The following is a 16,088-nucleotide window of genomic DNA, read 5'->3' as shown; positions in this document are numbered from 1 at the left end:
AAGGAAAAAAAAGAATTTATTTGAGGTCAAACGCCGATGACTATCGTCATATGTAATGTATATGAGACTTCTATCTATTTTCTTGCTATTGAAGCTTAATATTATTTTAAGCTTTCAAGTGATAATTTAAGAAAGTGGAATGGAAGCGAACGCTCGTCTGCGCTTGAAGGATTCATTAATCTGGCTGTAAAATCGCGATTGCTTTACCTTGCCTGCTTCCACACATTTGGCGAGCATCACGATTACGACACTCTCCTGTTCCACCACCATCAACCAGAAGTCGTTAACGGTCTTCTTCAAAGGGCCTTGCGTAGCGATGAATCTACGTGACTGCTGATAACCCTGGTGTGAAGATATTTTCAATGCGAAAAAGCGATGTAATGTTTAGTAACATCACTTGTCAGCAATTTTAAGACTACGTTTACTCTCTGGGGATGCTATATGATATTTCTCAGGTTAAAAGATATGCTACCGCGGTCCATCGTGCACGACATACAGTACAGATGAAGCCACACTCTCTTAGTTAAAAGAGGGTGCATTTACACCTAACAGGTGGAACGCTAACACAGAACTTACCTACGAAATATATCGCGGTGTGATTCAAAAACAACATTTTTATCCAAATTATGCTTGACAAGTTAGAAAAAGAGAGAAATAGAGTACGAACGACGGTAGGCACGTAGGAAGGTGCGCACGTATCATTTATAACAGAGGTCTCAAACTCAAATGCGCTCGCGGGCCATTTTTCCAGATTTGACGACGCCACGGGCCGCAGCATTTATGGGGGTATTCTATGTCGTTGCAAGTAGGCCTTATTTGGCGGGAATGAATTGTCATATTGAAAGTGAGATGATCCAGCAGACTGACAGTAATCACACATCGCCAAAATGTGATTTTTACTCTTGTATCAATTTAGGCATGGCACGAAAAAAATCACCACATTTATAACTATTTGAATAGAATTGTTGTTGTACTTGATATATACTAATATGTGCGGACAAATGTATACATCATCTATCATCCCATCATAAAAGCTATCGGGTTATAATTTTGCAGCCACTATGAATATTTTGAATTTAACAGATTGATAATAGAGACTGATCAGATATCAAACATTTTCAAGCTTAGCATTGTAATTCAAATCCAGGAGTCGGATATACTTCTGATAAGCAGGCTATTAATCTCAAGGCCAAATATCTTCAAATTTAGGAGCAGAAAAAATATAAAGATAATATATATATATTAATGAATGTGTCCTACTGATTGAAATGTTGGAACGTCGAACGGCCCATTGTTGTTACATCGAGCGTACCACTACCTACAGGGGCGGGCAACTTCTCCAGTTGGCGGCCCGGATACAGTAAAATTAAGTACTTGGCGGGCCGGATTGCTGAATCGACACATTTTTCGCCCATTTATCCACATACACAAGGAATAAATCGTATTTAATGAATGTATTTTAACGACAGTAATGCCACTTCAAAGCCAGTTTTCGCCGATAATGACGAGGATATAATGTGGATTTGAGAACAGCATTGTCATACAGGCGCCGCCATGTCTGCTTCTCTCCTATATGGTGTGGACACAAGCAAATCTCACGGCTCAGTGAAATTGGTGTACGTCACACTTTCCATTTGGTCAAAGGCAATTTGACGGTAGTTTTTGACCGACTTGCCGAGCATTAAATTTGATAAAACGGTATTAATCGAAAGCTATCGCGGTGCTGGTTGCGAAAATATAAATTCTATTCTGCTCGAGGTTCTGGAACCCCCATAATCAGCCTTGAATGTTGCATTGTAACGGAGTTTGGTATTGTGACGCAGCCATGTCGTCTGAGCAGCTCAGGAGCAAGCGCGCACGAGAGTAAGAGTGTGAATGCTCAATCGGTTGCGCAACTATGGCCAATACGCTTGCGGTTTACTCTGCTCCTCACCTGCTCCCAGACGGCATAGTTGCGTCACAATACCAAACTCCGTTACAATGCAATATTCGAAGCTGATTTTGGGGGGTTACAGGACCACGAGCAGAATAGAATTTATATTTTCGCAATTAGTAGCGCGATAGCTTTCGATTGATACCCGTTTTATCAATTTTAATGCTTGGCAAGCTGGTAAAAAATTACCGCCAAATTGCCTTTGACCAAAGGGAAAGTGTGACGTAGACCTATTTCATTGAGCCGTCAAATTTGCTTGTGTACACACCTTATAGGACACTATGCTGTGCTCAATCAACTCACGGTGCAATCCCTAATTAATATTTCAAGGTGTTCGATAAGCCCAGTACCCCAAATTTACCAATATATCAATTCATTAGGGTGATGAGATAGCGTCGTTTTTCATCTGTGTGGCCTATTTTATTTCGATAGTAAATTCATGCGGACCGCGGCATCTACGAAATTTGAAAAGTGGCCCGCGACCCGTTTTGAATTGGCGTCCTCTGACATAAGCGGTGTCTTACAAAAGCCTACAAGTGTGCCGTGCTACAAGTCGGCGGTTACGGAATCAAAAATTAGAAATATCGGTCTGGTGTAAATGACCATTGTAGTCTACCAACACCATGATTACCACAAACGATATTAGGGTTGAGTACATCGTAAATGCCGATAATGCAAGTCTTCTCGCTTCGACGAACTTATACGTGCAAGATCCACTCGCACGCTGCACATACAAATAACATACAGTCACTAAAATTTGACGTAGTAAGCAAGTAGCGGGGTATCTCGGCAGACTGTAGCCGCGGGCCACATTATCATATAAGACGGAAAACTGTCCGAGGGCCGGACAAAATCCCTTCGCGGGCCGTATGTTGCCCGCCCCTGAGTCCTACCACATGGTTTAGCGACCAAAGGTAACTAGCAGATTGTCAGTGGTTGTCATAACTACTTGCTTAGTTAGCGAAATACCAAGCTGCGACCTTCTGATCTATTACTATTTCCCCGATACGCGATTAGTTTGTTGCGTTCATGATTCTATCAAATTCACGGCATCCTGAATCACTCCACTCGAGAAAATTTCATTTTGCCATCGAGGTAGCCCGAGTCTGAGTAATTCTAAGAAAGATCGCGTCCAAGTCCAACTCACAAATTTCAGTCACGGATCGTCTAAGGGCCAGGTTTTGTCATCATTTGTCATCACCGTTTGCAATTGATGTGATAGTGAAGTTTGATGAATAGTTTCAGGTTTTTGGAGCAATTTAAGAGGGAATTTTCATTTTATAACCTAAAAAGATATAGCCTATGTGACAGTGACACGTATATATTGTCAAATAAATAAAAATCGAAAATGTCGTCGCGGGTCGCACAAAATACTCTGGCGGGCCGCATGCGGCCCGCGGGCCGCGTGTTTGGGACCTCTGATTTATAACTATGCTTTACAACAGTAGTTCGTAACTTTTTTTCCTGCAGCGCTAATTTTTGAAAATTGCCTTTGTCTGGCATCCCTGCTCCCCATATTTTGAGGACGCTTGTAAAACAAGGGGTTAGAGTTCGAAGTCTGGTCGGTCTTTCTGGGTTGGGAGTTGGGACTTCACTGTTCGGACATACCTTGAATCGCGGCGTAGGACCATCACTAGACTAATTAACGCTATATTAATTTTATGTGCTATATTTGGGACCATATCAGGGTTGTTATAACAACAATCAGGTATGGGATCATACCATCTTGTTCGAGCCCAGTGTACACATCCCGAATTCACCTCTGCGACGAGGAATACGGGAACGTTAATTGTATTGACTTTTGTTTTATTGGTTTCTGTGACTATCAAATCTACTGAGATGTGATGTAAATCTTTGCTCTCATTGAATTTAGTACTGCACCCAGTTATTAACTTTAACATGAACCCATATTTTATAACGTTATTGCGAACACTTTAAAATCAGTTGTCCAATTATGATTGCCATCGAAAATTTATATTATCGATTAATGTGCTCAATTGAAAGTGAATTTTTGTATTGCCGATTTACTCGTTGATTCTCAAATAACCTCTTCCGTCGTTGAATTTGTGTTATTGCGGAACCGCAATTTGTAACCTGAGCTTATCATACTATTATGATATTTGATTTGTGTTTTTATGTAACCGCCTTACCATCGTGTTCTTGTGAAACCGCCTGTTATTAAAGTGTTTCTACCCTGTCCCGTTATTTCGTCAAGGTTTATGTAAAATGTTATTGACCGTGGTGAAAAGGCCGCCAGCTGATAAGCTCCAAATCATTTTGTTTAATAAACAACAACAATAACAACAGCAACAACAACCTAGTTCGAAAAATTATATGGAAAATAATCCGAGTTAGTGTGGAGGAGTATTCTAACGAGAAATTGGCGATCTCAAAGTACGTGAAATTAAGTTTACCTGAATTACAATAAACCACTGTATCCGTGGCAATATGTTGCAAACAGTGTCGACATAGATTTCGCGCAAAACGCGATGAAAAATTTCGAGATTTGATAAATTTTGTCGGATGCTAATTTGCAATGAGAACTCAGGAATATATAGAAGTCTAGTTCCACTGCATATTCATATGTCCCTACTGCATCCTCTACTGAGGCGCAATTCTATTCAGCGCCCCATACCTCTACCTGAGCCCAGCGCCCCCATATCCCCATATTCCCCTGGCGCCCAGGTTACTGAAATACTGCTTTTCACCATGACTAATTCCTCTTTGCCCTCTGATCCGAGTTAGTGGTGTCTTAAAAAGCCTACAACTGGGCTGTGCTACAAGTCAGCGCCTAAGGAATCAAAATTAAAGGGGCACTGCGCTCTAACAATGATGTGGTCTCAAATTGAAGGTATAAACCAACAAAATTTTTTGGCCACGGCCATTTCCTTCAGAACGCCACCGTTGCTCGACGCGATTAGGCAGTCACGTAGAGAACGAATTTTAGATAGTTGTCAGCCGATGTTATGAAGGAAATGTGTCTAAGTTTCGTTCTTTGCGTGACCGCCTTATCGCGTCGAGCAAATGCGACGGTGAAGACATAATGCCATGTAATGGGTTAAGCAGCCGCGGCAGCTGGTCTTGTACAAATTTCAATAAATAGCAGCTCCATCACGGTGGCGTTCTGAAGGAAATGGCCGCGGCCAAACATTTTTGTTCGGTTTTACCTTCAATTTGAGACCACATCATTTTTAGAGCGCAGTGCCCCTTTAAGGATATTCGGAGGATGTAAAAAACAAAGAATAAAGCTTTTAACGATTGAATATGTACGAAGGAAGAACGCCGATTGATGAATGAATGATCATTGGCTCAAACCGTGAAATATGTACCTTGAAACATACAATTTAGAAAGAGCTTTTCACTCAATAACAAGTCCGGTATAGTATTCGATCGACATCTAGAGACCGGGGCTTTCGTATTCGTTAACCTTCTTTTGGATATGAATACAAACTCATTTTGCTAATAGTGTACAGATGATCACTTACATCGATAAAGCACGCATTGATGTATCCGTCTTCATTGTGGTCAATAGGAACCCTCGAAAAATCATCTGAAACGAGATAGTGGAATTAAAGATAACCACAAAAAATATTCACAGCAAAGCGACAACGCCAAAGCGAATAATATGGACTTAGTACGTCATAAGAATGTCTCACTTACACGGAAGAATATTCTTAAATCTATTCTTGACTTTCAAAGCCGGGTTCGCAGCAATGTCGGTTGATAGGTTGAGATTTTCAGTTTGAATTCTCAGTTCCTATACGCAGAAACAAACGTACATAAATCGTCTCATGTTGCATATTTGGTGTCTGATTGTTTTACACCAGGGGTGCCAACCTTTTCGGCCAAATGGCCACATGGGATTTACGAACAATTGCGAGAGCCATTTGAATGTTGATGACCTTTTTTAGGAGCAAACCAGATTAGTTAATGGTGAAAACAATACTTAAAATAATATGTACCAACATCAATAACAATTATTGCATGAAGACTCAGTGTGGAAGAAAGATGTAGCGGCGGGCAGCACCAAAATTCCTTAAAGTTAATGAATGAATTCGGTTAATAATAATGTTACTTGCATGAATTGCGGATCGCCTCTTCAACCGCTGGGCTTATTTGGCAAGGACAGCATAATTTGGCGCTTGGACTTATGAATATTCAAGATTTAGGCTAATATGCGAAAAATTGTACTTTATGGTCATATATGACAATTTACGAAAAATGTGGCTGGTCCGTGGTTACGGCAATCCGTCCGAACTCATATTTTAGTCCTCGAAATCTTGAATTTCGCGGTAAGGGTAATCATATCTTGGTTATTTGGTTTTGTTAATTTATGTTTTGATAATATAACTGATTTCGAGAATTACCCCGCGGATCACTTAAAAGCTTCTCCCGGGCCATGGGTTCTTCGCCCCTGTTCTACACCAGGTAAAGACAGATACACTAACTCTTTGCTAGTATTGCATGGGATGACGAAGTGCAATATTTCTATATATTTTAATCATACCTCAAATTGCCTTCTGAATAGCGCCCCATGATTGCATTGCATAAAATCGTACTTCCTCTCTAATTCCCCAATCGGGATGTCCGTGGTCGATAGTGTGTCGTTGGGAATTACGACATTCTGATTTTCATATATCATTTCGTCTAAGCACAAAGACTCGTAATCATTTTACAGATATTTTGCAATTAGTATCCATACCCATAGTGATGTATGGTGCTTCTTGATTTTGTATTGGGCCAGCCTTCCCTTTTCTTTTCCTAAAATATTCGTAGAACAAATCATCTGAATCAATGTCAGTATTCTAACGCTGATTTCGCATTACAGAACAATATGATAATAGTGTATATGATAACGATAATGATGATAATCGTCTGCTTCAGGGGCCTGATACATGAGGTCCGCTACATGCTTTTATTTGCGGTCACGATTTGGTAAAACGCCCCGTGTCATGGCAATCTTATCCTGAAGTTGTTCGACATAATCTCATTTCCTCGTGTAAACACGATAGCGAAAATCATATATATTCTGTTTGGTATCCCATCATCAATCTCGTGGTAGAAATCTTCAAACTGTATGATGTAGGAAGGGTAACAGATATATATAGGTCTGTATAGTTATATGATATGCATCTGACAAAAGGTAGAGTAACGACGGGATTCGTGACTGTAATGCAAATAGATTGACGGAATTAAGAGGATCCTAACAAGACCAGGTCTTTACCCTTTATAAAAGATCACTGAGTACGATTAGTGTATGAAACGAACATGATGATTTACATCTGTGATTTACAGATAAACGAAGGCATATTAAAGACCGTAAAATTAGACAGTTAGTTTGGTGAAAACGTATAATTACCTGCGCCGAAAGATTAAAAGTAGCATCAGAAAAATTGCCAAAAGAAGCAGAAACAATACTCCGCCAACTGCGCCGCCAATCACTGCGCTATTTCCACCTACAGAGGCAATGAATCAATATTTAGCTACATGATATCCTAGGCGTTGGTGATGTCGCCCCCAGTGGGAAATTTGAGAATGTGATGAATGTGATGAGAATGTGAGAAACAAGTAAATGAAAAGACTAATGGGTGCGATTGGGATGCGATAGGGGCAAAAATGTTAAAACGTCCAGTGCAATATACCTATTTACCACGACTACAAAACACACGTGAAGACGGCTTATTCTGGATACGACGAGAACGCTGACTGAAAAAGGGTCTACTTAACGGAAAGTAGACGCGGAAAACGGTTGTCTCGGAGCGATGACCAATGCTCAATTCACCAGCAATAAGATTTGAATGGAGAAATTTCTCGTTCTTTTGTCCTCTTTTGGGATCCGTAAATATGCGCAGCTGGAAATTTGTTTCGGGCTCAATAAGGGAGCGATGCTGAAATATCAGTTTACGTTTGTTTGTTTGGCTTATCCATGGTGTTTGTCGACTACTATATGGTCTATTACACCAGACCAATTTCTTCATTAATATTCCTTTGCTGCCGACTTCTAGCAAGGTCCACTTCTGATCTTTTTATAAGACACGGCTCACACGGATGAGATGGAGAGGAGGAGGAGCCTAGATAAACCTCCAACACATAGGTAGGAACCAGCAACCCATTGGTGCTGCAGCTGTGGATTATGGCACTACGCTAGCTCGCCACTATTAGGTTACGTAATGTGTAATGAGGTGACCAGTTTTTCCAGTCAGTGTGTTGAATGTATAAGCGATGACAACTGTTTTCTTTTCTATTTAGACGTGATATCAACATGCTTTCAGTCCCTGCATAGCAGTGGTCGGGAACCTATGGCTCGCGAGCCATATATGGCTCTTTTGGGCAAAAAGTATGGCTCTTTGCGAAAATTCTAATCGCCTGTATGACAATTCAGTTTTCAAAAACACATTGTCTTCCTGATCTACGGCGAGAAATGAACTCCGTGGAAGTGACATTCACAATTACAAATTCAAATTACAAGCAACGCCATATAGTGATCCACGTTCTTGATTGACCAGGTAGATTGTAGTTGCTGTTCAAATGTAGGCGTGTGGCACAACTAGTAAGGGCATTTTATGAAATATTTCACAAATCTGTGAACTATATTGTTACCAAACAATTTCTTCACCAATATGTCTGTGAAGGCCACTTATAACATGTGTTAAAATGTTGAAGTTCAACTCTTGTGGGAAACCCAGAAAAAAAGCTGTTAAATTTGACAACTTTGAAAAAATAAAATAAAATAAAAAAATTGAAAAAAAATATTTTTATCAGCTATAAGTAACCAAGGATGGGTTTAATAATGGTTTTTCATGTTTCTCAATTGATTGTTAAAATTTACATTTTGCTACAGGCTGTTTTGTGGAAATATATGTAAAAGTATGGCACTGATGGCATAGTTATCTAGTCATAAGTACACCGTTCAGTAATTCGATACCGAACGATTCAACAAATTCGGTATGCTGTAATACTGGGTAACACACACATATATAGGCTTAAAACCAGTTCAGTAATTCCTTAAATACAGTTCTAAGTCATGCAGCAAGGTCTAAAACGGCATTTTCTGTATCATTCCGTTCTATAAGATGGACGCAATTGTACCGAAGTAAAAAAGCGGCTATGAATCCAGCACGGCCTTGTGTGAGTTCATTGTCAATTGCTACTGAATGGTTCGTCGCTGTTTCACCATAATTTCTTATCCTTGGCATATGGATCAGCTTGGATCAGACGCTCATCTATCCAGGTAACACACTATGAGCAGCGGTTTGGGTTAATAAAGCCAACGATCCTGAGTTTCAACATTCCAACTGGAATAGCTGGATTAAAAGAATCAATGGTAATGATGCAAACCAGCGCGCACGGATCGAGTTCCTTCCAGTTATTGAAGGAGACCCTGATGACCTCAAAACCTTCTTCGCCAGTCTTAAAGAGTGCACACAGCGCGTTGGGTAGCTATAGTGACCGTCGATCTTCCGATTCGACTGAAGGCTATATATATAATGAAGCAGACAAATTTACACGTCATTCCAAGGATGAGTGGTTTTCACCTGTTGAAATCTCATCTTGGACCAATTGGTGACAACATGGAATATTCTGGGATACTAGATGTGATCTAGTTGATCTATGCTGGAAGCACAACAACCATCCACATCATGGATGGAGGATGTTTTGACAAGGCAATCCCTCCTCACCTCCTCGTCGATGCAGCTATCTATCAACATACCATCGAAATTGCCTTAACTGAGGATAAGCGTGGTGACAGGAAGTCCTTCACGGAAAAGGTGACTGGTGGGGAAATGGGAGCCAGACACTGTGACCCTGTATTGCGAGTATTTGAGCGAAGGTTTGAAGAAACGTTCAATCGATTCGCAAAAAGAGGAAGAACACCTGCACTCATGGTGGAGTAGCCTACCAATACATGGCAGAAATGCACAATGTCTTTATCAGAACCGAGTGACTCGCAGACCACAATGGGAATCTGTCCTGCATTGTTACCAAGATGCTTCACACCTGCAGGCCATCGTCAGCGGTTCTCAAACTTTTTTCGACACGCCCCTTGATAAAAAATTTAGCCCCCCCTCTTATCGTCATATCGAAAAGTATTAAAAAGAGCAACCAATGTTTGCAACCCCAATGCATTTTTTGATGGCACGGGAGGTAGGGGAGATGTGGTACCGATGGATCAAAAATCGGAAAATGATCGCTGGCCCTGAAATGTTCAGCCGAAAACAGCAGATCTTTTGCTGGCTCAGCACTTTGATACAAGCTCTACCTATCGCGCACATATACATGAATATCCGTCTTTTCAAAAAATATTTATGGGCGTTCAAAATTTGTTGCTCGAACGTGTCATCGGTCCCCACCCGGTGGGTCCAATGACACACGACCCGGGGACCTATGACACATATACCCTAAAAAACTCAAATGTGACTACTTTTCTTGCTCAGTATTATAATCTAAGCTACAGCAAGCCAAAGAAGGATGTTTGATCGCAACTGTCAAAAAATAGAATAAATATTAACTCAAATGTTGTCATAAAATCACGTTTCGATTTAGGCTCGGACTTATAAATTCGAGGGTACATACACATTGTCCGAAAATCGACAGTGTGACTTCCAAATACCTCGTTATAGCGATAACACATCATATGCAATTATTACATAAAGATTTTCTGTACGTAGACATGTTTCATTTGTTTCATGATTAGTATGCTTGATTTGGCTATTGTATCATCGGTCCCCACCCTACGAATTTTATACATGAATCGAAAAAAAGTCCACTCAAGGAAAGTACTGAAAAAAATAATAGGTGCCATTATATAGCCTGATACAAGTCCTACACTTCACAATAAAAATGATTGCTGGTTTGTTCGTGTTGAAGGTTACAAAGAAAAATGTATATGTCGATCTAAATTTAGTTTACACCCCCTAAAACAAAAACCATCTGTGAGAGACCCCATTGCTCGCGCACGTCGAATTTTGTATGTGCGGAAAGATTTTGCCAGCATGCAATTGTAGACAAGTTCACGGAGTGTAATCATGGAATTATCATAGAGAATTTTCAAAGTATTTTCGGTCCCAGTGATCCATCGGTGCCACATCTCCTCTATTATCGCTGTTGAGGCACTTCTAATATATGTAGTTGCACTTGAATAATTTATTAAACATAACCATGTGCAATGATAACATGTAGCACATATATATTTTAGCGATTTTGGTGCCTAACCCCTTCTATTACCCCGTTTGGTCTTAGCTCGAACGGACCTGACCACAACCTAAATCAAAATCCATTGGCAGCTACCCGCATTTACCAGTTACACATCATTCAGGGACATCTTCTGATTAGTGCAAGGTTCGGTATCACTCAAAATCTAGCATCAGTGTGTGGATGGTACGGCGGAATTATGACAATTCAAATCGAAAGGCCTAATTAGGATTATTTCCAATGTTGAAACTGGAGGATTCAGCACAAATTAAACTCATTCCGAGTTCAAGAAAATCATTTCTCTCAGGCGGCTTCGCGCCTCCCCTCAGATGCTTCCACGACCCCCCACCCCCAGTTTGAGAACGTCTGCCGCCCACGGGAACCACGTTGGTGAACCCGCAGAGGAAGAATGAGCAACAGCTTTTCTGGCCACAGATGTTGGGTGCCCACTCTCAGTCATCTGTCAGTTGTCAACAAGCGAATGGAGGAGGACGTCAGCAGACATGTACCCGTTCATAGAGAGCTTACCAAGACACAGATGAAGCGAGATGCAGGGGCCATTGAACTTGTCCTAAAATGGTTTGAAGAAATGAATCCATTCGTCAACGATGGATAAATGGGGTTGCTCATGTATTTCTCAACTGGATTCACAAATATACGGTTGATGACGTATAGTCGAAATACTGAGGGAGCAGCTGAATTTAGGATGGCCATTGGCCATGCAGATCAACCTGGATGAAAAGTCAGTGACGCCGGCCATGGTTGTCATGTCAAAGGTGAAAGCAGGGTTTTAAGGACTCGAGTCACGATTTTTATGACTTGACTTGACTCGAGTCATTTTCTAAAAATACGGATCTGTGTATTGACTCGACTTCTCGAGTCATTGCGCATGACTTGAACCAAGTCATATGACTCGAGACTCAGACGGCCAAGACCAACATTTTATGGTAATTTCGAAGAATAGTAAAGTAACCAAACTATTGGGATTTCGTCAAATAGTACTTGTACTTGAAAATGCGACCAGAAACTGCTAAAAGTGAGGAAAACTGGTATATTAGAAATGCGAACCATTCGATATCACCAAACAGAGTTATAAAAAAGGGGATTTAGCATGGCTTTAACTGGAAACTGAGCAGTATCAACACAATGACTTGGTCTCGGACTCGAGCCATAATACCATGACTCGGACTCAACCCTCTGCTCTCTGACTTGGACTAGGACTTGACTGGGTGGTGAATTGAAAATGAATCGACTTGACTCGAGTCAAAACTATAAAATTGAGATTGACTTATGACTCGGAGCCTTATGAGTTGGTTACAACCCTGGGTAAAAGCCCTGTCATCGCAAAGAAAATGTCCTAAGGTTTACGAGTAAAACAGTCACATTGACTCATTGCAGTTGTTCAACCGACCGATCATTTTCACCCAGTGGGATATGGATGTTGCGACAAGCTTATAGTATGAGTTCACTACTTTCCCGCTGTCCCTGTTCAGCAACAAAAATCAGAAGATGAACAAGGCTACCAAAGCAAAATGTTCGAATACAACCTTTTTGGCCTTAACGGAACCACTTGATTTGACTTCAACCATGCTGGACCCTCATAATTGATGGTGGATGGCTTTTGTACATGGTGAAATGGGGTCAACGTCAGACATGACCGGGATCTGCCAACAATTACCCAAGCTACGTGCAGTATCTGGGCCGTTGCTTTCAGAATGTCATTGTGGTCTTTGATGGTTACAGCAGTTCACCAAAACACACAACATGTTCTCAAGGAAGACAGCGACAGGAGTGATAAAACCGGAGACACTACCTCTAACAGAGGGTGCAGCTTCGTAACGTTCACTCCGCGAGTACCTGCAGACCCGGGATTTGATTCATTTACAGAAGTTGTCTCCGAACCCCAGCGATTACGGATGGATAATAGGTGTGCATAGATATGAGCCTGATGAGCTATTGCAGTTCAGAAGCTATAGTTGTCATAAAGATTGCAACAACCGAATATACAGCTGCAAGCCTGTGGAGTATGTAAAGACCCTATAATGCAATAATTGCAGTTACGATGATGTTGAGTCCGAAGAAGGCATAGGCAATGCCTGTTGAAATGTCTGATATTGTGCATGTGAAATAGGCTACCTCTTCAGTGAACATAGCTATGCGAAATAAAGGCGATTTTGTGCATGAATATAAAAGTGAGTGTGGCGTTTTTCACAAAGCAGAGCCTGTAGTGAATTATAAGTGTTAACAATCAATTGATAATCACGGAAAACCATTGTTAAACACGTCCTAAGTTACTTTTGGCAATAAAGATTTTTTATTTATTTATTTATTTATTTATTTTTTAATTCGTCAAATTCACAAATCAGAGCCTATAGTGAATTATAAGTGTTAACAGTCAATTGAGAATCACGGAAACCATCATTAAACACGTCCTAAGTTACTTATGGGCGATAAATATTTTTTAATTTTTTTTTAAATTTTTTTTAATTCGTCAAATTTAACAGCTTTTTTGGGGGGTTTCCCACAAGAGTTGAACTTCAACATTTCAACACATGTTATTACACACCTTAACAAACATATTGGTGAAGAAATTGTTTGGTAACAATATAGTTTACAGATTTTCATAAGTTTCCCTTACTAAACGTTGTGTTACCGCCAAATACTTTGAGAATTGAAGTCGAATCGAAATAGGTGCGGCAATTACATTCAATTATTACACTGGTCAACAGAACGAAAATAAAATTGGGCAGAACATCTAAGAGTCATTTCCGGGGTTTTCGAGGTTGGTGATTACGAATATTACATTAGTGATTGGAGATTGACTCTTGTACCCCTAAAAAAGTCCAAAATTAACTATTTACCATTGAATATTTCACTTGGCAAGAAGAAAATCTTAGTTTTTTTCTAATTTTATACTGCACTTCAATAAATAACAATTGACTATGAAAAACCCTCATGTCGTCCTCATGGGTTATCTCCAAAACAAGAGCCAATTTGAAAAAAAAACTAAGGTCATTTTCGGAATCAGTGCCTTTCAGAACCACCAAAACCACTCTTACTTTGTAAGCCTAAAAATATGTGTTGACCAGTGTTATCAGTTATTATAAATTCTATGATATTTACGATGAATTGCGCTATTCTAATCCCGGCCGTGCCTCACCTATGCCTTACCTCCCATTTCACGCTATATTTTCGAACAATAAATAGGCAAGTTGCGTGATTTTCGTGGTAAAAATGTTCAAAATCTAGTAGACAGGTAAGGCACTGCCTCACGTATCTCCCCTGAAACCATGTCACTGACGCATCACACATTGCAGTGGGCATGCATGCTGCTGTCTAGTGACCATCATGTTTGACTCCGCCTACTTATGTCCCGACTCCCCGTGGATCATCGCATTTAATAATATCGTCAAGACGAACCTACGATCTCGTCTAACTGACGAAAGTCGACGAATTTGCGCTACCATGACGTCACGATTATTCAATTGTGACGTATTAGTTCAGTGGTCGGGAACCTTTTTTGTCCGAAGAGCCATATTGACCCCATATTTTCCATTCAAACTTCCAAAGAGCCATACATTTTAATCAACTAATACGTCACAATTGAATAATCGTGACGTCATGGTAGCGCAAATTCGTCGATTTTCGTCAGTTATACGAGATCGTAGGTTCGTCTTGACGATATTATTAAATGCGAGGATCCATGGGGAGTCGGGACATAAGTAGGCGGAGTCAAACATGATGGTCACTAGACAGCAGCATGCATGCTCACTGCAATGTGTGATGCGTCAGTGACGTGGTTTCAGGGGGGATACGTGAGGCAGTGCCTTACCTGTCTACTAGATTTTGAACATTTTTACCACGAAAATCACGCAACTTGCCTATTTATTGTTCGAAAATATAGCGTGAAAGGGGAGGTAAGGCATAGGTGAGGCACGGCCGGGATTAGAATAGCGCAATTCATCGTAAATATCATAGAATTTATAATAACTGATAACACTGGTCAACACATATTTTTAGGCTTACAAAGTAAAAGTGGTTTTGGTGGTTCTGAAAGGCACTGATTCCGAAAATGACCTTAGTTTTTTTTCAAATTGGCTCTTGTTTTGGAGATAACCCATGAGGACGACATGAGGGTTCTTCATAGTCAATTGTTATTTATTGAAGTGCAGTATAAAATTAGAAAAAAACTAAGATTTTCTTCTTGCCAAGTGAAATATTCAATGGTAAATAGTTAATTTTGGACTTTTTTAGGGGTACAAGAGTCAATCTCCAATCACTAATGTAATATTCGTAATCACCAACCTCGAAAACCCCGGAAATGACTCTTAGATGTTCTGCCCATTTTATTTTCGTTCTGTTGACCAGTGTAATAATTGAATGTAATTGCCGCACCTATTTCGATTCGACTTCAATTCTCAAAGTATTCGGCGGTAACACAACGTTTAGTAAGGGAAACTTATGAAAATCTGTAAACTATATTGTTACCAAACAATTTCTTCACCAATATGTTTGTTAAGGTGTGTAATAACATGTGTTGAAATGTTGAATTTCAACTCTTGTGGGAAACCCCCCAAAAAAGCTGTTAAATTTGACGAATTAAAAAAAAATTAAAAAAAAAAATTAAAAAATATTTATCGCCCATAAGTAACTTAGGACGTGTTTAATGATGGTTTCCGTGATTCTCAATTGACTGTTAACACTTATAATTCACTATAGGCTCTGATTTGTGAATTTGACGAATTAAAAAATAAATAAATAAATAAATAAATAAAAAATCTTTATTGCCCTAAGTAACTTAGGACGTGTTTAATAATGGTTTTCCGTGATTATCAATTGATTGTTAACACTTATAATTCACTGCAGGCTCTGCTTTGTGAAAAACGCCACACTCACTTTTATATTCATGCATAAAATCGCCTTTATGTCGCATAGCTATGTTCACTGAAGAGGTAGCCTATTT

General features: G+C 40.0%; 1 protein-coding gene across 4 annotated transcripts in view; it reads right to left on the bottom strand.

The window, feature by feature from the left end:
- Nucleotides 1-16,088, bottom strand: part of LOC145451583 (uncharacterized) — a 96,927-nt gene that overhangs the window by 32,816 nt on the left and 48,023 nt on the right. For all 4 annotated transcript variants that reach the window (XR_013918955.1, XR_013918956.1, XM_080329792.1 and 1 more), the window contains 6 exons: nt 7,293-7,389; nt 6,636-6,694; nt 6,441-6,580; nt 5,594-5,690; nt 5,419-5,483; nt 208-342 (listed from right to left, as the gene is read on the bottom strand). Coding sequence is in view for 2 of the 4 variants with exons in the window: in XM_080329792.1 (XP_080185918.1) it covers nt 208-342; nt 5,419-5,483; nt 5,594-5,690; nt 6,441-6,580; nt 6,636-6,694; nt 7,293-7,389 (593 nt within the window). In the remaining 2 variants the exon portion in view is untranslated. The remainder of the gene's footprint in view (nt 1-207; nt 343-5,418; nt 5,484-5,593; nt 5,691-6,440; nt 6,581-6,635; nt 6,695-7,292; nt 7,390-16,088) is intronic.

Source organism: Botryllus schlosseri, chromosome 12 (assembly GCF_051294905.1).
Source record: "Botryllus schlosseri isolate E-star chromosome 12, Bs_hap1, whole genome shotgun sequence".
In the NCBI taxonomy this organism is placed as follows: domain Eukaryota; kingdom Metazoa; phylum Chordata; class Ascidiacea; order Stolidobranchia; family Styelidae; genus Botryllus; species Botryllus schlosseri.
The sequence above is the reverse complement of the archived record's forward strand: the minus strand, read 5'-3'. Positions and strand labels throughout refer to the sequence as shown.